Source organism: Cavia porcellus, unplaced genomic scaffold (genome assembly GCF_034190915.1).
Source record: "Cavia porcellus strain 051 isolate PalLab524CR breed Dunkin Hartley unplaced genomic scaffold, mCavPor4.1 scaffold_26, whole genome shotgun sequence".
NCBI lineage: Eukaryota > Metazoa > Chordata > Mammalia > Rodentia > Caviidae > Cavia > Cavia porcellus.
This window is the reverse complement of record NW_026947509.1, coordinates 40,734,921-40,761,882: the sequence shown is the minus strand read 5'-3', so window position 1 is coordinate 40,761,882 and position 26,962 is coordinate 40,734,921. Positions and strand designations below refer to the sequence as shown.

The 26,962-nt window shown below is 43.9% G+C and overlaps 1 protein-coding gene across 5 annotated transcripts in view; it reads right to left on the bottom strand.

Moving 5' to 3' along the window:
* The window catches only part of Cdk15 (cyclin dependent kinase 15), a 146,850-nt gene that overhangs the window by 19,330 nt on the left and 100,558 nt on the right, over nt 1-26,962 (bottom strand). For all 5 annotated transcript variants that reach the window (XM_063237255.1, XM_063237257.1, XM_063237256.1 and 2 more), the window contains 3 exons: nt 26,802-26,895; nt 19,292-19,355; nt 4,378-4,426 (listed from right to left, as the gene is read on the bottom strand). In XM_063237255.1, the coding sequence (XP_063093325.1) occupies nt 4,378-4,426; nt 19,292-19,355; nt 26,802-26,895 (207 nt within the window). The remainder of the gene's footprint in view (nt 1-4,377; nt 4,427-19,291; nt 19,356-26,801; nt 26,896-26,962) is intronic.

Below are 26,962 nucleotides of genomic sequence, written 5' to 3'. Positions count from 1 at the left end.
GAAAAGGCCTTTGCTCTGCCCTGAATACTTACTCCAAAATTCATAAGATTATATTAAAGGTGGAGCCTTTGGAGCTGCTTAGTTTGTGAGGGCGACGCCTTTGTGAGTGGGATTAGCATCTTCCCAGAAGAGGCTGCCTGGTGCAACTTGTGAAGGGACCCCCAGAAGGTACTCTCAGAAGCGCAGAGCCCCCAGACGCCAGACAGATCTGCATCTGCTGGCACCCCAGTCTTAGCCGTCCTAGCCTACAGAACTGTGAGCAGTAAATTTCTGTGGATTACAAATCAGCCAGTGTAAGGTATCTTGTTATGGCAGCCCACACCTAGAATGGGAGGCGTTGCCGGGAAAGTTTTCTTGAGGAAGCCACCTGTGAGCTGAGAGCAGGGAACTGGGGCCCTCGAGGGGCAGGCATTGTCCCAAGAGGGTGCTAGTGCTGAGCTCAAGGTGGAAGAGAGGAAAAGGAGTTTAAGGTAGGGAATCAAGGCTTCTTGGCTCATGTGGGACAGGAAGAGAGAGAGGGGGCACCTGATAAAAAGCTGGGGAGATTGCTTGTGTGGGGGGATTCAGTAGGACTTGAGGGTCTTCATGTTTACTTACAGTGCTTGAAAGTCTTTGATAACCTAGTGCCAGTCAGTCCTGTACCCCAATCCCTACAGCTCACAGACAGCTTTTCAAGTAGAAAGTCACAGAGGGAAAAATACATAGATCTTGCAGGACAATTAAGCATGGACTGACATTCAGAAATTAAATTGCATGGCCATGAAACAATCAAATAAAAAATAGAGGGGTTACTCAAAGTGCAAGGAGGCAGGAACAGGGCAGGCTGTGGCCCAGTGTTATGATCTAATTTTTGCATAGCATTTGAATAAGAAACTTTTAGATATCTGATTCCCTGACACAAAACTGTTTCTGCAAACAAATTGCAACTCTTCAAGCCAGGAGTCATCATTTCACAGACAGAGAAGAAATTTGGAGAACCCTAGTGCGTGCAAGTTTTCAGGTCGGTTAGGACAGAAAGGAGCCTGTGATGGGTGCCTGCTCTTCTGGACGTCCTGAAGGAGGATTTCTGTTGTAGTCAGGGGTTGTGAGAAGAACAACTAGAATCAGGACACGGACTTTATATATTATTTTATGATGGTCACCCAGAGTTAACACAAGAAAATGCAGGAAATCTATCCAGAACACTAAAGACTAGAATATTTAGCCAAGGGCCTGAATCCCATAGCAATGCCCTACATGAGTCCAGATGAAAATCTAGAATCCATGACAGTGCCTCCCCCGAGTCCAACTGGAGGTCTATAACCCACAAGAAGGACTCACACCAGTCTGTTTTAAGGATCCGCGTTTGGAAGGCCCAAATGATCAGTGGAGGAAGCTAGGAAATCCAGGGCCAGCGGGGTATAAAGGAGATGTGCTGGTGGGATGAGGGTTCCATGCTGGAGCTGAGAAGTCACATTCAAAACAAAGACCAGGGCTGTCCTGAAAAGTACCATCGCCATCCTCAGCAACACGGAGCTCCTGAGCTCTTCCAACAACAAGCACAGTCGAGCACCTGCCAGGAAGCCAGTGTGACAAGTTCATCCCGGAGATTAAGTGGCATACCTCTTCCTCTCCGGAGCCAGGAAGCAATGCTTGATGGGAGGACCAGAGCTTCTCCAGGAGAACCAGCTGCTCAAACAGCAACGTGTAGGAGAACCCACAGTGCTTCAAAGCCTCAATACCCTTCTTCTTCTCCATGTCTCTATTTATGCTGGCAATTTTCCTCAGGTGAAACATCTACGCTCAGTGTCCTGCTAACTTAATTCAGCTGGCATTAAGTTGACCACCAGTTCTTAATCCATAACAACTGCCCAGGTCTTGGCATGCTCGACACATGTGAAACCCGGTTGTTCTCAGAGGAGTGGGACAGTGGTTTGAATTTCTTGGCTCCTCCTGGTTCTGAGTATAAAAATCTCCCACCCCACCCCAGCTGCTGGCCTTCCCTGCATAGGATGAGGCTGTTGTTATAAGAAGCTTGGCTGGCTCTTTGCCTTTTTCCTTTCTTTCATAGAAAGGGTAAGGGTTAGCGTGGAACAGATGGCTACAGCAAGAGACATCCAGTAAGCCAGGTGTGGCAGCACATTTCTATAATTCTAGCACTTGGGAGGCTGAGGCAGAAGGATCACTGGGAGTTTGAGGCCAGCCTTGGATATACAATGAGTTCAAGGCCAACCTGAATTACAGAGTGAGACCCTGTTTCAAAAACAAGCAAGCATAAAACAAAAAATAACAAAGAAACACCCAACAGTAGAAAGAAATATCTGGAAAGTTGTCCTACAATTTGCCATTCAGCCTAAAAAACATGAGTGTGCTTCCTAGGCCTGGTTTAAGAAGTCACCATGGAACCCGAGCAAGGCACCAGTCTGGTGCACAGGCGTGTGCTTGGCTCCATGGTGCTGCTGAGGGAGCCGTGGGGAGAAGCTGGTGACACCTCAGCTGCTCTTGAGTACACAGTTGCAGCTGGATTTGGCTGACAGCTGTGTACCAGATGCATCCCCGGCTCCACCAGCTCCTCAGCTGGATGACCCTGGCCAGACTACCAAGCTTCTCCAAGCCTCAGTTTCCTCTGCTTTGACCCAGGAGTGACTCTTTTTTTTTTTTTTGGTCTTTTTGAGACAAGGTCACACTATGCAGTTCAGGCTGGCCTTGGACTCACTTTGAGCCCAGGCTGGCCTTGGAACTTGTGGTGATCCTCCCACATCAGCCTCCCAGTGCTAGGATGACAGGCATGTACCACCACACCCAGCAGGAATGACATTTGTAGGGACTGAAAGTAACAATATATGCTGTACTTTTCTGGGCACATAATCCACATCCCTGCTAACACTGGTCCTCTTTGCAGAGCCCTTCACAGGGCCAAGAATTTCCTGACATGATAATCTAGGCTGCTATAGTCCTGCAGAGCTCTCTCTGATGAAGGAAATGGTCCACTGTGGCTGTGGGACCCTGCAATTAGAACAAAAGCCGAAGCAGCCGAGTGTGGCCAGTGGCCGCCGTATTAATGCAGCCCCAGACATCACTCCTCTGGAAGTCTGAGCAGTCAGGAGGCCACATCTGGGCAAAGGCGTAGGCTGATGTTCCCCGAGGTGCTAAGTGCTGCATGGTCAGAAAGCCCGAGTGATACTGAGGGAGCACAAGGGCTGCTCAGCTGGGAAGGAAGGCCTCGTGGGCAGATAACAGAGGCGGCTGGCATTGTTGTGACAGTGGCAGTGGCAGCAGCGCGCAGTATTAGATACTTTGCAGAGTCAGAGTCACTGTTTATTTTGGAAGACAATTGTAAAAGTGAAAGAAAGCAACAGGGCAGAGTGAAAATTCAAATATCTCTAATTAGGGCTTAGGGAGTCTGACTCTGCTGCCGGGAGAAAGCTGAGCAGCCCAAGAAAAATGAGGACAGCAGTTTCCAAGACGGGGGGGAGGGGGGTCGGGTTGTACAGTGCTTTGGGGAGTAAGAGGGAGCGTGGGCTCACCCCTGAGAGCCTGATCCCTCTGGCCAAAGGGTCCTTGGCCATGGTTCTGCTGCCGGCATATCTGACTCCAGGCTGCAGCCTTTCAAAGTATCCGAAGAGCATGCACAAGGAAATCAGAGGACGTTTAGGTTAAACTGTTCCATATTTTCAGTTAGGATCTTGGCTGGAGAGACTTTTCCTCACCTGGGAGATTGTGCTTTTCTTTGACATCTGAGCTCGTTTCCCCTGTCTCAGATGTTTACCTCACTGCCCTTTTTATCTCCTCCCCGAAGCAAAAAGAACAGAATTTTGGCTAATTACTCTTAGATCAAATAAACTTGCTTATTGTAATTGGTCATTGTCCGAAAACACTGGGTTCTTCTTAGCCGCGAGGTTGCCTGGCACAGCTTAGTTAGCTAACTATTCCCGGAATGTCTCTATTATCTGTTTTACTTTGCAAAAGAAACCAGGGATTTGTTGAAGGCTGGTAATAAAAGTCTGCCCTGGTCTGAGCCGGGCTGCGTGGAGAGGGCCTGGGAAAGCATGACCTCCATGAATCAATCCCCTCCAACGGCCACTCAATGATGCTATTTGGTTTCCATGTGTCAGAGAATAATAAGCCCACTACCATTTTCGCGGGCCAGCACTCCTGTGTTCTCAGGGCCTGGGGCATGGCTCAGGGGCACAAAGCGATTTTAATGGCCAAACTCACTGAAAGTAAAATGTTTGTTCATAGAGAGAAAAACTAACACAAAGGGGGAAGGGCACACTCCCCCAGAGGCCAGGTCCCGCATGCGGCTCCCAGATGGGGTGTAGGGGGCTGTCATGCAGCAGAAGAGGTGACAGAAGACCCCTTCTCCCTGTCTGGAGACAGCTCTAGTGTGGTGCTCACCTGTTCCATGTGATCTGAAGTCTTTGTGGCTTAGGCATCAGGAACCATTCTGGAAAGTACATAGACAAACATTAAAAACACAAAAGCAACTCTTCAATCTGTGGCGAGGAGTATTATGAAAATCCTAAATGCTCCCTTTGACTTGGGGAGAGAGGATTCAAGTATCCAGGGCATTAATTAATATTTTTAGTCCTCTTTTCACTCAGAAGTTTTATGATTCAGTGGGAGGGAGGTCACTATCATGGGTTGAATTGTGAGGCCCTCACATTCTTATGCTGAAGTCCTAACTCCAAACATGTCAGAAGATAATGCTACATGGAAATAAAATTGTAACAGAAATAATTAGTTAAGACATGGTCCCTGGGGTCTGCCCAAATACAATTTCACTGGCATATGTATAAAATGGGAAAATTCAGATACAGAAGTAGAGAGGTATCTGAGACTAGGACAGATGGAGATGCCAGGAGAAGAAAGCCACGTATGTGCCAGGAGGTGGAGCCTGAAACAGCTTGGTCTCCTCATCCTGTCAGAAGATGCCCCTCAGCCCTTCAGAAGATGCCCTTCATCCCATCAGAACAACTTTCCTTATCTCTCCAGAGGCCCTTGGACCTCTCTGCTTCAGACTTCCCAACATGAAACTGTGAGGTGAAACCTTTCTTTTGCTTGAACCTCTGATTTGTTACTTCATTATGGCATCCACTGCCAACTAACAGAAGTCCCAATATTCACTCAGGTCAGTGAACATTTGTTTAACATGTAGTGTGTGCAGAGAGGAGACAAAGAAGTCAGAAGGAACTCTCCCACCCTCGCAGCACTTACATTTCATTTGGGAGAATGAAACACGTTCATCTGAAAAGTCACAGGACAAATCACAGGGCAAAGTCTCTCAGTCTCAAAAGTGGCCCAAAGGAAGGGGCGAGTTTCACATGCCTCTGCTTAAAGATGAAGTTGAACCTTGGCTTGAATAATCCAAAATAGGTGACAGTAGAAAGTGTAATTTAATTTGGAGCATTTCATCAAGTTTATATTGGCGGTATGTGTTACTTTTGGTATTGACACTGACCCAATTAAAATCACAATGAAAGGTAAACTTTTTCATTCTGGAAACAGTGTTTGTAAGAGCCACGAGAAGGCCTGAAAGGAAGCTAGCTGATGCTGCTTATCAAATTCCCACTTCATCCAATTTGAGAAAACAGTACTTCACTTCTCATTTAAAATGATATGTCTGACTTGTACTTTTCTTAGGCCTGAAATGTAGTTGTTTGGGTTTTAAAAGCCTATTTCTCCAAGTTCTATATGAATGGAACAAGCCAAGGTTGTTTATTGCAATTAAGACTTTAACTGTTCTTGGCCAAAAAACTCATTGAGTGGTGAAATTAATGTGTTCATGCTGGTTTGTGCACAGAAGGACCTAGAAGACTTCCCACGAGATGGTGGTGATGGCTAGAAGAGCTTACCCGTTATGCTTCTAGGCCTAATTTCTCCAAAATAATTTAATAAAAGGCATGCCCGGTTGGCTTTCTATTTCTGTATGTTGCTCATTCCCAGGTTCTCCATCTGAGGATTCAACTATCCATGACTAGAAAAGAGGTTTATAAAAAACTCGCCAGGGCAATTATAATGAACATGTAGATTAATCCTCTTCTTAGTGTCGAAACAATGAAGTATAACAACCATACGACGGCATTTACACTGCAGCAGTGATAGCAAGTATCTCGAGGTGATTAAAAGGTCCACATACGGAAGGCCAGTGCAGGACACATGCAAATAACACCCACATAACAGAAGCGAGCTGGGCATCTGTAGGGTTTGGTATCTGAGGGGCTCCGGAAGCTGATCTCTGTGGGAATGGAAGGATGGTGACCTTTATTGCTCTATAATTTCAAAAGTAGATTCTACTGAAAGCTGAATTGGCAGTGCCAAGGGCTGTGGAGTGGAAGTGGTAATCAGAGGAAGTAGCCTAAGCTGGGTTTCCAAGCTCAGATACAATGACGTGTGAGCCATTTTGCTGGTGGTTTACAGGCCCGGGGGGACCAAGGAGGCTCTTGTACACAAGCGGGTTATTTACTCTCTGCTCAGTGGGACTGCATCTAATTTCAGAGTAACCTGTAAAGATAAGAATATCTGGCACTTGTTAATATGTTTACTTCCAAACTACTTTCTGCAGCCTGTTTGCAGTTCTTCCCTGGCCAAACAAAATTAAAATATTTTCTCATTTAGTCATAGCTCCATTTCCAATCACCAAAATGAAACCCATTTCAATCCTCCCCCGTTCTCTGCTTCTCTCTTCTTAGAGCTGTACGGGCTCTGTGTTCGGGCTGTGGTACTTACACACTGTTGAGTGTTCCTGGAAGCTGGTGTTGACTGAGTTAGTCTGAGCGCCGACTGTGGCCCTCGGCTTCTTCACCCCAAGGTCACATTCGGCTTCTGACCGTGCTGAAGCCGTTCAGTGGGAGGTGACTGGACAGTGCTTCCTTTGGAGCCTGAGTAAAATAAATCCTGTTTGTTTCCCCTTGCTCCTCCTCTGAGAGTGATGAGCAGAGCAGTGGGGCCCTGGCCTCAGCCACTTCCCAGCTGTGAGACTCCAAGATGTTGCTTCATCTCCCTGGGCCTCAGTTTCCCCATATTTCCATTGGGTATAATTACAGTTCCCACTGCACAGCAGGGAGTAGCCACAAGTGCTCCGATGTACCTTGCTTCTCTCAGGTATTTCTGCTTTTTGTATTCTTTGTGTTGCTTTGGTTTTGTTTTTGAGACAGTGTCTGCCCTTAAACTCACTATATAACCCAGGCTGGTCTTGAACTCAGTCATCTTCTGCCTCAGCCTCCCGAGTGCTGGGATTACAGGCGTGTGCCACCACACCCAGTTTGTGCGTTTTGAAAGCTTCTGTAACTGTTTCCTTCTGATGAAATTCTAACCTGCTCCAGTCTGCTAGTCTGATAAGCCTACTTGTATTTCCTTCAGGTCCTTAGCATAAGCCAGAGGTGTGTTTCTTAGGTGTGTGGTGTAGTAACATGAACCCAGGCTGCAATCACCTTTCTGTGGCTTAGGATCTTTGGGACCATGGGAAGAAATCACTTAACCTCTCTCCTTAAGGAATTGAGAAAGTTTTCAAATCTATGAAATGGGCATTATTTCCAATGTAGAAAGGAATAAGCAAGGTCCAGGTATGTAGTAGGGGCTCAAAAAACATTGAGTCTGAGTCCTTTTTCTTCTTGTTCTCAGCCCTTGTCTTGCAGCATGGCCCAGCATGGTGGTGCTCAAGCAGGGGGCGTATTGGCTTCACCTGTGGAGCTTTTAAAAGCCAGGCAGCCCTGACTGCACCCCCTTGAGTCTGACCTAACTAGTCTGGGAGGGTTCAGGCACTGGTGAGTTGCTGTTATTATGGTTTTAATGATCTCCAGATGTTTCTGTGAGGGCCCGGTATAGTGCACACCAGCAGCTCGACATGCTCCCCTGAACCTCATTTCCTCATCTGTGACAACTCCAGTTGCGAGAATTCCATTAATCAATGTAGATAAAAATTGCAGAGCCCGGTACCTAATATTTAATCAGATATTCTGGGATGTGAAAGAGGAAGTGTGACAAGGGAGAAATCAGCTTTCGTAAATTCTACCAGCAAAGGATGATGACAAGAGTTGTCCCAGGACCCAGGAATGACGGTGTTTTCTACTTGATGCTGTGTGGACTGGCGGTGCTGATGTTTCCCACGTCGGTTTTGTAGGCACATTGGCTGAGATGGAGCCGTGTATGTAGCCAGGTCAGTGCAGAGCTGCTAGGAAGCCAGCCAAAGCCCATGCCTATTTATGGCCTATCCTCCCACTCTCATGCAGATAACCTGATTCTCAGTGACCTTGCCTCTCCTCCATTGATTTTTCCCAGTAGTTAAGCTACAAACGATCAATGAGAGAATGATCCCCCAGCAGATAGGAATTTCACACAGCACCATTTCAGGAACCGTCTGTTTCTTTGGCTTCAATAGCCTCTAAAAATAATAGGTCTGGAGGTAGCTTGTTTCCCTTCTCCTTCCAAAGATGTTAGTAAATCATTAGACCAGATTTTCTTCCGTCTCCTCCTGCTGCAGTTCTCTTTGAAATGGTTTTCATTTGAGTTCAATTGAAATTCCAGGCAGAAAAAGCAAAGAAAGTTGCAAAAGGAAACTAAAAAAGCAGACTATTTAAATTTCTGAACTAAATGGAGTAAAATTAAAATGAGGGCAGAGCTAAAGCTTCCAAAGTAAAAATGGCCCATTTTTCATAAATGTTTAATGGTGCTCCTTTCACGACTGACTCAAGCATGGAAACCTCAGTCGGGGGAGATGCCCTGATTGATCCAGAGCACACGAACAGAATGTTTGGAGTCTCAGGTAAAGTGTTTTCTAGTTACACAGTCCTGCCACAATCACCCTGAGGTTATCTAATGGTTTGGTCTGCTCACCACACTTCTGGAATTTCCTAAATACAATGCATTCTCGAGATATCATGTATTTAAATAGTCGATACTGTTGTCTGCTTATTTTGTTATCTCAAGCAGTAACTTTAAAAGTGCACACACAAGTCTCTAGCTCTTTTCCTCTGACCTGCGTTACCTTTCTCCCACCCAGACGCACACTAGCACCCTCCTTATCGCGCTGCCTTCCTCTCCCTCACGGCTGGCTTGGAAGCTCCCGGCTCCTTGGCTCCAGGAGTCTCTACTGACTTTGGAACCCTCCTTGAGCACCTTCTGGGCCGTGCAAAGTGGTGTTCTCACGGACAGTTGCCTTGCTGCTGAGACTGGCCTGCCAACTGACAAATGCAGCTTGTTTTTTTTCTGATCCTGCATCAAAACCTTCTGTGATTCTGAGATCACCGCACCCCATCCTTTGAAGCCCCATCCTAAGGTCTTGGTAGAAGACCCCGCTTCTGGTGGACACAAAAATGGAGAGAGAAGGTGGTCAGGACTCACTTCTCTCAAGGCAGTGCAGTGGTCAGCACCTACCGTTGTACCTATAGATTTTGAGCTTGAGCACTGTCTTCAGTGGATATTCCTTTTTTTGTGTTGCTGAAAACCGAGCCCGGGGCCTTGCTCATGTTAGACAAGTGCTCTGCTACCAAGCCACAGCCTGGCCCATGAATGCATCTTGACATTTGTCAATCCCCTGCAGTCTCCACAAGTATCTCAGGGCCACCACGTGCAGGCAGAGCTTAGCACTGAGAACACACACAGCAGCTGGCCTTCCCCGCAAACTCAAGACCACAAGATTTCCATGGTGCTATTATTATCTCCTGGTTGTCTTCGCCCCTCTCGCGGTTTCTTCTTTGCTTCCAGATGCTCCTTTTCCTCTACCTAGAACATTTACTGGTTCCACACACAAGAGTCCATCATGGTCTTTTTTCTCCTCACCCTTTCTGTAGGGAGAACTGAATTTGCACTTGGGGCTTTAAGTACACTGTACACAAATGATCTCCCTCCAGTTTTGTATTTCTGTATAGATCTCTTGTAATCATAGGCTTGCACTTCTGATTGCTTTTTATGTATCTCCCATTTGGTTCAAAATGATGAAATCTTTATTTTTTTCTTGGTGGTACTGGGGATCGAACTCAGGGCCTTGTGCATGCTAGGCAAGCACTCTACTGCTGAGCAATATCTCCAGCCCAAAACGCTGAAATCATACTTATTACTTCCCCCTTTATTTCCTGCTCCAGCGAGTGGTGCCATCTTTCTCTCACTCATGGGATAGGTTTTTTTTTTTTTTCCTTTCACAAACTCAAATGTGATCGGTTGTAACTTCTCATTCACACTACCTCCTGAGTGATTTGTTCCGTCTTCTACTCATCGTCACTGCCATGGTGGAAGGACATTGTATTTGTCTTCTAGGATCTAGAATATGTCCACATTATTTCTGGCCTAACTTATCATCAATTCAATTCTACTATAGTCTTCCAAGAAATTTTTTCTCCAAGCTAGACCTTGGCTCTCATCTCTTTGCTACAAATCATTAGATGCCTTCTCTCTGCTGCTTGATCAAAGTCCAAATCCTTGGGACGATTACCAGACCTTGGAGACAGGGTCCTTGTCCACCCATCCAGTTTAATTGCCAGGGACAGGCTTCCTCAGAGCCAGCATTCTAGCACCTGCGCAGCTGACCTGTTTGGTACCAGACCAAATATATTTGCTTTCCTGTCCTCTGTGTCTGATCCCTCTGTCCCTTTGCTCACCCGGAGAAGCCCATCTCTCTCCACTCCTTTTGTGTCACCATGGAGGCCCACTCATGCTCCTTTCCCAAAATGACCCCTCAGGTTCCCAGGTGAAGGGGCCTTCCCCCAGCTTCCTCTAGGTCCCAGGGGATGCTGCTGTGACATTCTTTCCGTATTGTCTGATTGGCTCATTTCTCAGTCATACTTGAAGGCAGGAATTCATGCTATGTTTCTGTTCATTCTTCCAGTCTAACACCTAGTATTTCATTAAAATTTGCTGAATGAATGAGAGAAGCTGATGCTTGGATAAAAAGCAGAAATGAAATTATTAGAAGTTCCTTGTAAGACCCCATCTGTGTAGCAAGCTGTGTGTCTCAAGGGGACTAGAGGTCCAAGGCAGCACCCTGAGAGGCAGAGGAACCCTGGTTTGAGCCAGTTCATTGATGTTTGGCGTTGTCAGCCTCTTTTGTCCTGGAATTAGGGAGGAACACCGCAAGGTTTTACACTGCTTTTCACTTTTTAACATTTAGTCATATTTAATTATCTATCTTAAATGACAAATAAGGATGTATATATGAATGAGGTTTTACATGAAAAAGAAACATTGTTACCTGCTTTGACCTGCAATTTTTTTTTATAATCTTAATTCCTTTAAGATCATCTACTCCTCTCCATAAAAACTAATAATTGCCACCCAACAAAGATGAGAAAACTAAAAATAAATGTAGATGCTAGAAGAAACTATCAATGAAGATCAAAGTGGCCTGTGTATCTAAATTAATCTCCCTGACTGAAGCCGGGGACGGGGTACACAGATGTTAACAGGAACTCCCCAGGAGCTTTCAGCAGCGCTCAGAGCACAGGCCTAATGAGCCCGGCTCGGTACCCAGGCTCGGGAGGCTGCTGGAGTCCGGGGCTAGGACTGTACTTGTACTACATTCCAGAACAGGCAACCAGGCTCACAGTTCACAGATCAAGCTGGGAAAGATGCACTCGCCTGGAAGCAGACCTGGAAAACTGTCTTACCTGGTCCCGAGAGCAGGGCCTGGTTTCAATTCCAAATCTTTACTCTGCCGTTTGGTAGTGAAGATAATGTGGAATCCTACCAGCACCATTTGGGGTCTAACGGGTCTGGAAACTCTGAGTCACTCTGCTGCTGACCAGGTGACCCTAGGCAAGGTACACGTCACATCTCAAAGCCTCAGCTCTAATTCCAAAAGTGCAGATGATTACAGCGTCTGTTTCAGATAGGGCAATTGTGAATCAAAGTGAAGTAACGCATGCCACCAAGGTACCTCTCATAGTTAGTGCTCAGGATAGTAGTGAGCGTTACTGGGTAGTAATTGTACCTTGTATTTTCTTTCTTGGCAAAGCAGAGAGAACAAGAATTATTAGACCTTAACAGAGTAGAGCTGGAACTTGCAAGCTTTCTAACTTCTCGTCATTGGTTTCATTTTCCACATATCCACTGACCACCTACTCCCTGCCATTTAGCGGGATGCGTAAAGTTCTGGAAGAACTGAAGAGGTCAGGTGTGTTCTGCTGGAGACCCTAGCGCTGCCCACTGTACCAATGTGGGGGAAATAAACGACAGAAGTGCTAACACTGCCAGTGATCTCATGGCCCTTCCTAGATACTCATTATGTGGCGGGAAGATAGCAAGGTCCTCAAGGGCAGGACCCATGGGCAGAGCAGATGGACAGCTCGGAAGGTCACGAGCAAGGCACAGAGCAGGCACGGAGCACACTGGGGTCTCCTCCTAGGTCCTCCTAGGTCCTCACGCCTGCCCTCATTCACTAAGTGTTTGAAAACTGAGAGTCCATTCTTACAACGTAGGAATTCAGGCAAAGTAAGCAAAACCAGAAGCCAACTCGAGTGCTAGAAAGTCTGCCTGACATCTAGGAGGAGGTGAAGGTTTCTAGGGAATTAATAAAGAAACAGAAGCAGAACCAGTTCTGACACAACCATCAGGGGGTCTGCACCATGAGCGTCGCCAAGCCGATGAATCTCCACACTGGAATAAACCGAATGGCAGCCCACGTGCTTGGCACCTGCTAACATTAGGCACCACAGCAGGCAGCTCAGGATGGTAGTTGATATCCCAAGCACCGCCTTGTCACAGCAGGAAGAACAAGGTTTAGATGCACATGAGGCCCATTTCCTATCAGAAAATGTCTCTCCGCGAGTCCGGGAGGAAAACCTCTGTCTCCTCAGAGAAGTCCAACTACCCCTTCCAGCACCGGCCTTGGCAATCAGGAGTAGAGATTAGTAATTGTACCGTGTGTATTAGTTGTATACACTTGCTACGTTCTATGTGCATTGTTACATATGTACATCATTATGCAGGCTGCCTGGCACATAGATAATTAGCTTTTGTTTTGTTTGAGGCGAGGTCCCACTATGTGTTCCAGGCTGGTCTTGAACTCACAGCAATCCTGCCGCAGTCTCCCATGTGCTGGGCTTAACACATGTACACCATCATGCCTGGCTTGAGACTACTTTTAAATGATAGTTTCTCCCTTTTCGCAGATTAGAGAGCTGGAAATAAGTAACTTCCTCGCATTCTTCCAGTCAGTAAAGTTTGCCACTCCACACGAGAGCTGACATCCTCGATTACTGCTCACCGGTGTCCTGTCTTCTCGTTTGAGATACAGGATGACTCCCTGGGCTAATAATCCACATGAACACACTGCAAACACACTGGCAGACTGCTCAGACCTCTCTGAACCCAAAGCATAGTGCTTCCTCATTATCCCAGTGGGGTCCAAGATGATTTCAGATTTTAATCTTTGTCTCTCTCATCGTGGTGTCAAATGCAGTGAAACTTACACCCTAAATTTCAAGTCAAAATAAATCACAGGCGAGAGGGCGGCCCCTCTGCCCTGTGATGTCGGGACTGCGTCCCTGTTATTTCTTGGTTCCACCTGGTGGACAAAAGTTGAAAAAGCAAGCATTCTGAAAAACAATGGGGTGTGGGCAGGACCTGTAGCCGCTGCCTCAGCATCTCTGATTCTGGTCCTGGCCCGGCTTTTTGTACTGTTTTCCTGGCTTTTGATTTTCACTACGATGCTCCACTGGAAACGCTTCCCATGTTAGACAGGCTTTCCTGGGACCCAAGATCAGGATAATCCCGGATGCCTCCCTGCAGCTGAGCTCATGTCATGAATCAGGCATGATTTTCAGCAGATATTTTCTTTAAAAGTCTGAAGGCCTCCCTGGACTCTTATTTCCTCCTCTATGGGAACAAGCATCAAAGAGACAGGAGTAAAATGCTTTGCACGCACATCGGGAACTAATTGCCAATTTGGCAAATGCATTGACTAATATCATGCGCTGTTATTTCTAAATCCTCTCCTGTCCTTGACCCCCAGGATCTAGATGTAAACTTGGAACCATTAGTGGAGAAGGATAAAGTCTTCTGGTGCCTCAAATGGAATTGAGAGGGATTTAAACTCAATGCTTTTGAGTGTGGTGAAATGAACTCAGCGGTACATTAATGCTAGGATTTGAGCTCACACAGCATGAGTGCTTTCAAAAACCGTGTTTAAGGAAGCAAACAGAGCCACCACAGACCCTTTCAGGCGAGCACAAGGAGTCGGATGAAACAATCAATGACACATTACAAACCACAACTGGGCTGCAATCATGTGGGCAGAAGAAAGTTTCTCTTTATTCTCATCTAATGAGATGGCGACAGCCTCCAGAGGAGCACGGGCACTGTTTATGTTAGCCAAGACATGTCTAAATATTTAGCCGATCCTCCGAAAGCCCTATGCAGTTCCATAGCTAATTGGTCTCAAGGTAAAATCTTATCAGCTCGAGATTGCCATCGGAAAATCTATTTAAAGGGTATTTGGAAAAGAAAAATCAGGAAATACTATGGTTAAAAGCACAGTTGTTTAATCTTTTTCCCTCTGACAATGAACTATTTTTTACGTTCTTCGAATGCTTAGACCAACACATTGCCAGTTTGTTTTTACTGGTGCTGACCAGTTCTCTGCATCTTGTGTTGGCTGTATACTGTTTGTCCCAGGAGTGAACCCACACAATATGGTTTTGCACATCATCTGTTCAGATGATCCCGAACTGCTGGAGAGTGAGAGGACAGGGACTCCTGCAGAAACTTTGTAAAAATGTCTAGAGAGACCCACAGTTTAAATTCACACTTTAGTCTGTGTTTGCAGCTTTTAGCCCAAGTGAGCATCTGGTTTGTTCTAAGCTTCTGTGATCTTCTGAGCCACAAACCCAGTACATCTGAGAGGGCACCAAGCGGGGCTATAACCTTCCAGACTCGCTGAAGGAGGACTCCCCCAGCATGCCTGTCTTTGTTGTTGCTTCCTGTGGACAGAGGCTTGTGAAGGATCACCAAACTCTCTCCCCTCCTCCACGGCAGAGGCCAGCAGAGCTCCAGTTCCCGCCAGTTTGATTAATGGGTCTTGGCGAATTGTGTGAAAGATGGTAGTCATTTAGCAAGTGTGACCAGTTTATTGTTCACCAATCAGGGCACCTCGGTTAGCCTGTGAAAAAGGGGTGTGTTGCAGGGAGAGGGGGAGTGTTCTGGCTGCTGAGTCAAAGGAGGAGTATTTTGGGGGGTCACAGAACAACACCCACTTCTTTGAGGGGATGTTACAATGCTCTACTAAATCTGTAAACCTTGTACTCAAAGCACTTTTTTCCTCTCTGTTTTTTTCAAGATCTTTTTTTCCCATGGTGCAAGCAGGCAAGACACTGGCTACTCTGCAGATGGAGTTCACGTTCCAGGGTTTTTAATATTTCACTTTTATATTTCTGTTCGAGAATGATCCTGCTGAGAGTCTGGTCTCGTCAGAACCCCCTCACTGACACGTGGATATATTGCTCTGAAAGCTATCCCAGGAGAAAAGATTAAACAAAAAAAGACCTACTTTTCAAAGCCTACTTCTCAATCTGCCCACATCAAAATAAGACAACTGGCCCTTTGAAGTGGGGGACATAGAGTTCTCAGTCAGCTTGCTTTAAGTGGGGAGAGAGGGTGAAAGGGAAGAAGGAAGGAAGACAAGAAGAGTGAAGGAGCCAGTTTTTAAATTGATACCCCTCGCTCACCTTGCCAGACTCGATCAGGCACAAGTCTGTACTGCTGGCTGGATCAGCTATCACCCCACGAGAGCCTGAGAGAGTGGCAGGGAAAACTTACAGCTGAGTCAGCCCTGGGCGAGTTGTACAAACCTGCATATAAACTGAACAGAAACTATCTTGTCCTAGACAGAACCTAGACCAGGCACAGAAATGGTAGCGCACATATGGATGAACCCTGGATGGATCTCCCAAGTTTAGAGCGCCTGAGCACTTCCCAAATTGTACTGGCTGAAGAATACATGAGGGACTCAAAACTCAATGGCACAAAACACACACACAAAAAATCATCTAATTATTAAGGAAGGAACAAACTCTTGAAAGAGAGGACACTTCTCAGAAGAAGACACAGACAACAAGCACATGAAATGTACTCTACATCCCTGAACATGAGGAAAATGCAAATCAAAGCCACAGTGAGATACACCCTCACTCCAGTTAGAATGGTTAGGACAAAGAAAAGCAAAACCCCACAAATCCTAGATAGGCTGCAGGGAAAGGAGAACTCTCACACACCAATGATGAGAATTGTTGTGTGTAAATTAGTATAGCCATTATGGAAAAAAGTATGGAAGTTTCTCAAAAAAAGTAGAAATAGAATTACCCCATGATCCCGTCATCTTACAGCTGGGTACACAGCCAAAGGAACTGAAATCACTGTGTCAAAGGCATCTGCACCCGCATGTTTATTGTTGTACTATTCACAGCAGCAAGACGTGGAATCCCTGAAGTGTCCACTGACAGACGAATGGGTAAAGACAAGGTACTGTACACTGTGGAACACCAGTTAGGAAGAAGAATGAGATCCTGTCATGTGCAGCGACCTGGAGGAAACTGGAGGGTGATGTGTTAGGTGAAATGAGTGAGGTACAAAAAAGACAAGAGGCAAGCTTACAAGATTTCACTTATACGTGGAGCCTAAAGCATTGATCTCATGGAAGCAGAGAATAGAGTAGTCCTCACAGAGCCTGGGAATGGCATGGCGGAGGACTGGGCGAGAGTGGTTAATGGGTGCACAGGGAGACGAAGTTCTGATGTCCTACAGTGCAGCACAATAACCAGGGGCGGCAACATTCCACTGAGTATTTTAGAATAGCCAAGAGGATTTTAATGTTCCACCACAAAGGAACAAAAATGTTTGAGGCAATCAGCATGCTAATTACTCTGGTTACACATTGTATACATGTATTGAAATGTCATACTATAGCCCATAAATGTAAGTGATTTTTATGTGTTAATTAAAAATAAAAACTACATTCAAAAAATTGAACTATCTGACTTCAATGCTGAAGGGCTTCCACCACTATCTGGAATGAAAAGAAAGCAGCGGAAATCTTGCTCTGAATGGTGTTAACACAGTTCTTATCTGTGGCTACACGTTTCTGGCTCCCACCTCCTCTTCAGTTCCCCTTAGATTCTTGGAATTCAAGCATGTGGAAGCCACAGCAGCAGCTCAGGAATGGGGGCGGTTGGGTGGGGACTTCAGAGGGACTTACGGGTTCATAAGGGGATGTTCCTGGACAGATCTTGATGGCTCTTTAAACCGTAGACCTCCTGATGGGGTCATTAATAGTACTGAGCCGATGCCCAGGACACGCTGGAGTCCTAAGGCTGACAAGGCCTGTTTAGACCTCTTGGCTGAGCCAAAGCTACCACTCCTTTCCTTTCACAAGCTCAACCCGGCCCAGAGCCGCAAGCCGCCCAATTCCATGGGAGCTAGCCTCCAAAGGAGCACCACGGTCAAGCAGAACCAGTGAAGGAGAGCGACCAGTGAGTTAGACCAAGCTCTGGAGATCCAAGAAGCGCCATATCCATCTGTGTAGTATCAGCACCATGCATAGTGACCAGCAGTCAGTAGGTGCTTAAAGTTTTTTGACTCATCTGAATTACATTGAGCCTTTACTAGAAAAACTATGCAAAGTATGAGCCCGACTGATAAAGCCTGGAGAATTTTTCTTCATAAGTAAATAATTGCACCTTACTTTGACATGACAACAAAGTGAAAATGTAACATATTTCTCTCTGCTTTATTAGAGTCTAGTTATTTTATTTAGTGCAGAACCTGGCAGGGAAGCATTATGGCCACATTTCTACCATCACTGTTCTCATCGAGACATTTTGTATTAAGGATCCACATTTATTACCTACACCAACCTGAAACCGAAATGTGTGAAGTTTGGGGGAAGGAATGTCATGGCTCACCGTGACAACTTTGCACTGACATCACCCAAAATGTTTTCTGTGACTCTAAACTCACTTATATCCATGGCAGGAAGCCTAGGGGAGGAAAGGGGCCCCATTTTCACCATAATGGAGAAAAGAATGCACAGAAGAACAGGCAGGAAGCCTTGGTAACTTGAGCAGGAGCTCCTACAGACTAGACTGTGGGCTCCACAAGAAGCTTTTACTTTTTTGTCAGATCTCACAGGAAAGGGAAAAATGCACTTCTAAGTCCTATGGCCAGAGTGGCATTTGTATTAGGTACTGAAATCTAGCAAAACAGAAATTATAAACACCTGTAAATGAATCTAAGGCAGGTTAACAACGAAGACGGTCATTTAGGGTGCAGCTCTCTTTTGGGGTTTCTATAAATCTGGTCAGTTTAAGATGATGGATCCCTATGTCTGGCTGTTTGAGTAAAAGTATGACATCCTGAACTAAAAGAGGGGCCTCCTCAGGCTATGTCTTTCATTTTTTTTTCTTTAACTATATTTTTCATCTTACAATTTCTTGTTTTCATGGAATCCTTGCAGGATGATATCATGCTAAATACTGCAGTGGCAACAGTTTGGAAAGATTTGGAGTTTAGTACTGGGATGATGTAAAGATACAAAGACTGGAAAATCTGACCAAGAGCTCATTCATCCTGCCCTTGTCCTTAGCTGTCCATACCTGCCTCTTCCTCCTGGCAGGAGTGACTTGGCTTGACACCTTCCTTACTTGCTTCTCTGGCTTCTGACATGGTTCTTTAGCCTCGGGCTCATTACGTGTCACCTCCCTCTGTTGCAATGTCCTTGAGGCGACTGTTAGGTAATTTGACTGTTGGTAAGGCCTTCAGATTACTTTTCAAAGGCTTCACCCATGAACAACATTGCTAACACTTCCAAATCTATCCCCACCAGGCAGTTTGGGAAGACGAACTACGTGACAGATATGAAAAAGTGCCCAGTCTAGAGTCAATGTGTGAATTCTTGACAGGGGCAATCTAAAGACAACTTAGCTGGCTTGTTGCAGGGCTTGCAAACCTCTAACTTCTTGGTGATGCTTTAGCTTTCTCTCTATACTTTATGAGGCTCAATATTCTAGCAAACATTGATCCTCATGATGCACAAAAAAAGACCACCTTTTTAGTCTTTAGTTTTTTTGAGCTATTGTGTATTTGCAATTGAATGGAATTCACAGCAACAGGCATTTCAAATTATTTTTCATCTTACTATTTGGAGTTGGAGAACTAACCTTAACTATTATTTCAATGTCTTTCTCATAAAAGGATTAGTCAGGAAATAGAGGAGTCTAGAAATCCATCTCGACTGTTCAGATCACAATACAAGATGCACTCTCTGAGTGGTAATGCTTTCCTGACATTGCTAATTCTCAGAGTGTTCAGAAGCATGAGTCGGTATTACCTGGGTTGTAGTTAGGTAGCTTGGAAACTCCAGGCCAGGTATCCTCAGTAGGGACTCCTAACACCTACGTAAAACCAGAGAAAGACAAAGGTTAGGTGGCAGACTAGGTTGGTGGAACAGAGCAGAGAGGAATGTGGAAGAAATTTGATTATGTCACATTATGTATTTTTAGTCTATTGGACAAACTCTGGTGTATCCCTATGGTTCTAAACCTGTCTTTATCAATACACTTGTTATTCTGATGTGGATGATACAGCCTCTGTTAAATTCATTCTCATGCACAAATATTTATTGCATGATTGCTCTGCGCGAGGATGTCATGTTGGCAATCAGGGATATAAAGAAACAGAAGTAACCATCCCTTTGCTTTACATCACATTACCATCAGCAGATTGAGAGGAGACTTGAAAGCTTAAATTGCGCTGGGGCCTGGGTGTTCAGCTGTCCCCAGATGTGCTCGAATTAAAAGGGCTCAGATTACTGACTTCCAGACAGTGGAGCACGGGCCAACACGCCTGTGCTTAACCTCATCCTTCTACCACATCCACTGCGTATTGTTTTCTTTGCGTTCAGCAGCTTAGAATGTGGTATTTGGTTTTTCACTGGTGGAGTATAATGGTAACATCATTTGCAAAAGAACTGGTATACTTTAGATGAATAAATCGAAGCCCTAATTTTTAATTAAGATGTTGTGTGAAGTAAGTCTTTTGGTAGACTGTTTGCCTGGAGGAGTCATTGTCTGTTCCCCTATAGGCAACACCTTACCATCTTTTAAAGACAATAGTAAAAGCCCACACCCAGTTATATCTGGGAGTTTGAATAACACTATTTTTATGAAATACTGTAGCTTTTTTTGCACCACCATAGTGTAACTCTTAGAAGCTCATCTCAGTATAACTCCTGAGAGACCTCTCCCATGGAAAGGATCAGTGGATCTGCCTGCAACATGATAAACACAGATGCCGACCCAATTTTCACAGCAGGATATTACCTGTCCAGCAATGACCACACGTAGTCAGGGAAGAGTGCAGAATCCCAAATTCATCAATGTGCTGACTAGTCTCTGGATGACGTTAGGGGGCCTGTTAAACTTGTCCTCAAACAAAAAAACACTGAAGTGTTCTTTTCCCTTTTATAATATATATTTAAAAAATCATGCCACCCAGTAAAATCTCCTGCTTTGATCCATTTTCTAAGCAAACTAAAAAGCAACTGAGAGGATTATAGGGTTTTCTATCAGCCACTCTGAGCCTGAGGGAAGACTAAGAGTCCTGGAATGCATTTTGAAAAACCAACTGGACTAATTCTTCTTTTGTGAATGAGAGCCAGAGGACAGAAGCTAATTCTTCTTTCTCAGCCTAGCATCTTCTGTATTTGCACAGATGCATGTGTAAACAAGTGGGTGTGATTCATGGGTACCCATTCATCTTTTGTTGACTGGCCAAACATAAGGAAAAGAAAGCAAAGATAATGAAGAGAAAACAATGCAGGAAATAATAACCACATCCATATTTTCTTTAAGGTGAACATCAACAGACTTGTGATAATTCTGTTTGATGTCTAGCTAATGGCAGCAAAAGAGATACCAAACTTTTTGAAAAATTTTATGTCAAAAGTTTTAAAGTCGGATTTTAGAGGTTTAGACAAAAACCTAACATAGTTTTATTTAGAAATTTGATAGTTTCTATTTGAAAATTGTAGGATTCTTTTTCACTCGAGAAAATGACTAACTCTTCCCTTCGCCTTCTGGGAAACTGAAAACAAAGAATTGCTGTTTACCCTCCTGGAGGCTCGAACAAGGTGGCCAGTGAGTTCCATGTTTCGGTCCTCAGTGGCTGGAGGGGCTGCTGACCTGCCTTTGTTGGAATGGAAACGAAAGGCATTTTGATTAATGGACTTTAAAATCTCCATAGTTTATTCCAACTTTAGAACCAAATCCAGGATTATTTGCAAAAACACTTATTGAAAGAATTAGGTTTCAAAAAACTGGTTAGGAACTGTTGAGAGTTTTATTTAGGCACAAACACATAAATGTGTATGTGCATACACTTCTACAGACCAGAAAAACGGTAAAATGAAGACTTAAGACTTCTCATTTTGTTTTTGTTCCTAAAAATGAGATCTCAGGGTAACTAGAGAAAAATGTAGCTATAGGTTGGGGAATTTAGAATAGGCCCATTGATCTCAAGGATTCTCATATCAAATGCCACAGAACTTCAAATAGCTGTCCTATTTTATTTATGCAAACCATGTTTAGTAAAACACAAATTCAGGAACTATCTGTAATCTGTTTGATTTTCTGACTTACCGAACAGGCAACAATATGAAAAGAGACAAATGAGATGGCACAAATCTAAAAACAAAACAAAGCTAAAAAATTAAAAAGGAAATAAAGAAATGAGCTATGAAATGAAAGAATATTTTCAAACCACACATATAATAAGGGGTTAATATCTAAAGTATATAAAAGACTCAAAAGACTCAATAATCTGATTAAAAACCTAAACAATCTGATTACAAAAATGGATAATCTTAAACATTTCTCCAAAAAAGACACACAAATGGTCAACAGATAAAAAATATTCAACACCATTAACCATTAAAGAAATGCTGGTTAGGACCACAGAACATAGAAATACCATTTCAAGATTGTTGGAATGGCTTCTATTAAAAAAAAAGATGGTGGAATATGGAAAAAAGGTCTCCTTTGCATTCTGTTGGTGGAAACATTAATTAGTATGCCACTGTGAAGTTTAGTATGAAAGTTCTACAACAAATTAGAAAATGGAATTACTGTATGATCCAATAATCCCAGTCCTGGGTGTGTATCCAAAGAAAATGAAATTAACATGTAGAAAAGACATTTATACTCTCATGTTTATTGTAGCATTATTGATAATAACCAAGATATGAAACTGAGTGTCCATCAACGAATGGATAAAGAAATGTACATGAAGACAATAGAGTATTATTCAGTCTTAAAATGGAAGGAAATCCTGTTATCCTGTGGCAACCGTGGGATAAAGCTTGTAAGATATGTTCAGTGACACAGGCCAGGGAGAGAAGGAAAAATGCCTTATGACCTCCCTTATAGATGGAATCTAAAGAAGCTGAACTTACAGAAATTGAAGACAGAACGTTGGTTACTTAGAACTGCAGGGTGGAAGGTGAGGAGTTATTGCTTGAAGGATAAAAATTTCAATTAGATCAGAGGAATAAGCCTGAGAGATCCATAGGACAACATGATGACACCAGCTAATAATAAAGTATTGAGTTTCTGAAAGTCATTGAGGTTTTAAGTGTCTTCATCACCGAGAATGGTAGGTGTGAGGAGTGACATGGCCATCGTGCAGTGTGTGCCTGGGTGCATCACCAGGGAGCCATGGTGCAGCTCGGTGGGGCAGCCTTTGGCTAGTGTGTGCAAAGCCCTGGGTCCTATCTTGTGCTGTACAAATAACTCACATGCGTGATGAAGGCATGCAAGTTTAATTTGTCAATTACAAAAGGAAGAAACCAGTTCAGACCCAAAGCTCAGAAGCACTGATACTCAGAAGTGGAACACGGCCCCAAGGGTAAGCTTTGCACGGACATCGTGATGTCATCCAATGTAACATTAGTGGCTTTGTTCCACGTCCCACTAGGCTTTTCTTTCTGTGGAATTTTTCCTGTAACTTCATCTGTGACCTTGGGTATGTTGAAACTACTCTGGGACATTATTTCCTCACCTGTAAAAACAAAAATCTTGAATACACAGTTAAATAGACTCTTCTTGGCTGTTCTTTCCTTATGTAACCTCTGAAGACTTCCTGCATGGCCTGAATTTTGTAATATGTATCAGTTACTATTATATTTTACATATGGAGACCAAAGTGCAATACAATTATTATTATTATTATTCAGCACCTATCATTGGGCCAGTCACTGTACTAGGAAAAATAAATTCTATCTTACTTGAGATGTAGTAGTATAGAAAACAGCAAGGCCGTGGAGTGTGGTGATTTTCTTGTTTTTTTCCTCAGAGTGTGGAACTACAGATACAGTAACAGCTGCTTGGATAGAACCGTGAGAAAATTTAAGAGTTAAGGAACCTGAACTCCTGGTGCTCATAACACCCAGCCAATCACCGTAGCACTATCTCTGAAGCACAGGCTGAAAGTTAACATGCACTAGGCAACTGTACAAACTTGAGAAACAACCGAGGGGGAAGACATAACGAACAAAGAAAATGCCACTGTCACAGCCGATTGGAGCACCTGTGTTCTTCTTAAACTTTACTTATAGAAATCACAGCTTCTCAGAGCCAGGGAATCAAATACAGTTGAGGATGCTGTGACCCAGGAAGGCTGGATTCACACTTGCTGTACCTCACACCTAAAGTGAGAACTGTCTTCAGAACTCATCAGTCCTGCCTCTGGGCCAGTATTCCTTCTAATACATTTAGTTGTTCTAATTTGTAATAACTTGCCATAAATGTCAAAATCAAGTCCTTTTGATTTACAGCATCTGATAAAGATGGTGGTAAACATGAACGTGGCTTCCTGGGCAAAACCTGTTGGACTAATGTGTTAAAACATGTTTGCTTTTGCTGTATCATCCAGTTTTGGTACTTTAGACAGATTCATGTCTGACGTCTTTCATCACTGAATTACCTAACATAGCCTTCAGGTGGCCAGCACTACTCACCAGATCAGCTCTCAAAGCTGCACTGATACCTAGAGGGCCATGAGGTCCAGGGAGCATCTGGTACATTCTTTCTGTCCTGTGATTTCTAAGTGCTATGCTGGATGCAAAGAATTGTAAAAAAGAAATTCTTTCCAAATGTGTGGTCATTGAAATAGTATGCAAGATTTAAAAAATCAGTTATACACAACTCTTCAAACACAAGCAACACATACATTCTTCTCAAATATACTGCTTCCCAAATATACTAACAGCACATCTTATTTTGGTGTTACAGTTTACATTAGCTATTTATGCAAGTGTCTTTCAACACATATCTACAGTCTGTGTTTGTTCCATATATTTATATGTCAGCCCACCAGGACTAAACAACACTTAAAAACACAGATCCTGCATTTTTTTAACTTTCTTTTTTCATGACTTGTGTGTTCTTTTCTTTCTTTTTCTTTCCTTCTTTCTTCTTTTTCTTCTTCCTCTTCTTCTTTTTCATCTTTTTCTTCTCTTCTTCTCCTCCTTTTCCTTCTCCTCTTCTTCTTCCTCCTCCTCCTCCTTCTTCTTCTTTTTTGTGACAGGGTCTTCCTATGTAATTTAGGTTGATCTTGAACTCACTATGAAGCCCCAGGCTGGCCTCAAACCTGTGGTGATCCTCCTGCCTCGGCCTCCTGAGTGCTTAGGTTAAAGGCATGCACCACCACACCTGGCTACTTCCTGGTTCTTATAAGCCTTTGAAAGTACTTATATATGGTGGATGTCTGATAAGTATTAAATAAAACTGGAACCTTTTTTAAATCTGTAAAGAGCCACTGTAGTGTGAGGTCTAGGGGATGCTAGTTACACTTCCTCTACTATGGACAAGAAGAAGTTCCACTAAATGGAAGAAGAGAACGGTCAGGTTAAATGTCAGCTAATGCTTCTTGGCAATTGAGTTATTGAAACATCCTTTTAACAACTTATATGAAAAGGGAAGAAACCAAATATTTATGGAGCACTTCAGGTGCGTCGTGCTTGGTGGACATTTGGGCTTGTGAAATTCTCACAGCAAGGTTTGAAAGTCACTGATAAGAAACCAAAGCTCAGATTTGCTACATAACTTGCCCAAACACACAGTTAGGAAGTGGCTAGCGTTTCAACTCAGGGCTCTGACTGCAGAGTCGTTACATTAAGCTGCTCCCAGCTTAGAAGATGTCACAGCGTAATGCTTTGTTGAAAGGTATCATTCGTCTGTCTTGCTATAAATAGTCCTAGGAAAAGTTGAAGAAATGTTTTAATCCATGAATGCTTCTCAGTTTTTTCCATGTTTCTTCATAACACCCCATGTTTCCAAAAGAACATTCACTGCCAGTGATTAATCTCTACGCAATGTCTTCATTTCGCAAAGTACTTTTTTTCTTAGGCAGGAGCCAAGAAACAAGATTCAGAAAAACAAATGATAAAAGCATGACATACTCTACCACTGAATGAATCTCAAAACTATTATGCTGACTTAAACAAGCCAGCTACAGAAAGCCAAATGCTTCCAACTCCACTGCTGTGAGCGCCCTAGGACAGGCCCCTCTGTGGAGATGGGAGTAGGTTAGAGGCCAGGAGGCTGAGCGGAAGGAGGGTAGAGAGGGTCTCACTCAACAGTTGCAGAGCTCCCTGTAGGGCATGGTGATGGCGGTGGCACAGCAGTGTTAACGGATTTAAGGCAGCGGATTTAAGAATGGTTACAATGAGCAAGGAGCAAGGGTGAGTGCTTGTAATCTCAGAACCCCTGAGCCTGAGGCAGAAGGATCTCACCTTTGATACCAGCTTGGGCAAATTTGCAAGATCCTGTCTCGAAATAAAAGGAGCTTTTTAAAAGTGTTGGGTTAGTAGTTTGGTCTCAATCCTCAGTTACACACACACACACACACACACACACACACACACACACAATTATCTCATTTAATTTTAATAGCCACATTAAAAGTACATATCTTTGGGTACTATATGGTGTATCAATACATGTATACATTGTATATTGTTAACGTCAGGGCAAGCATAGCTCCTTAAACATCTGATATTTTTTGTTTTGTTGGTGATGAAAACTTCTCCTAGCCCTTTCTCTTAGCCCTTTAGAAATACACACAACACTGCAGTCATCAACAGTCACTCCAGAGTGCAGCGGGACACCAGAACTGATTCATCCCATGGATGAGGCAGTCACCACCGACCAACCTGGAAAACTTTATGTGACGTTTATTTTACACAATATTAAAGTCACCACGAAAAGCAAACATACAGATGACCGCAATCTGATTGTCACAGCACTACATAACGGACATAAAAACAAGTACCTCCTAGGAAAAAGAAGTAGAGCCGGATAATAATGAAAGAAACAGAATTACACATACATGCCATCAGGCAGGCGTTTGGCTGTGAGTGGCATGATGAATAGGATACTTCTCTCAAATTAACAGGAAGTCTCTGTTTAATCAGGGGGTCCAAGAAAATTGGGTGTCTCATTCAGTTGATGAAAATCCAGAGCCAAATATAGGATAGGGTTAGGGATGGGCTGATAAAGCAGGATGGCCTAAACAGTATGCAAAAACTGCCTCCAGAAGCTGAAAGAGTGATGATTACAGGAAGCAGGAGACCCCGGTCAGATCAGCGGCCTTGTGGGCTGCGATGGGACTGCGGTCACTCCCACCCTACCATCCCCGAGGCAAAAAACAGTTTCTCTAGGTTTCAGCTACAGTGCCATGTCTTGAAGCAGACCGTCTGTTTCACGTGGGTCTAAGGCAAATTCGGTTCCAAGTTTGACAAGTAGGTATTTCTTTTTTTCTGAAGAAGACTTTTTTCCTCTTACCTCCCAGATCCTCTCCAGCTGTTCAAGGATGTTGGAAACCCCAGGAAATAAAGGCTGACCCTGGAACATTTCAATAAAGATGCAGCCTGCACCCCTAGCAGAGGAAACAAGATAGTGTCAAGGAAATGGTACATGCAAAAAAAAACCCAAGCCACTGGAAA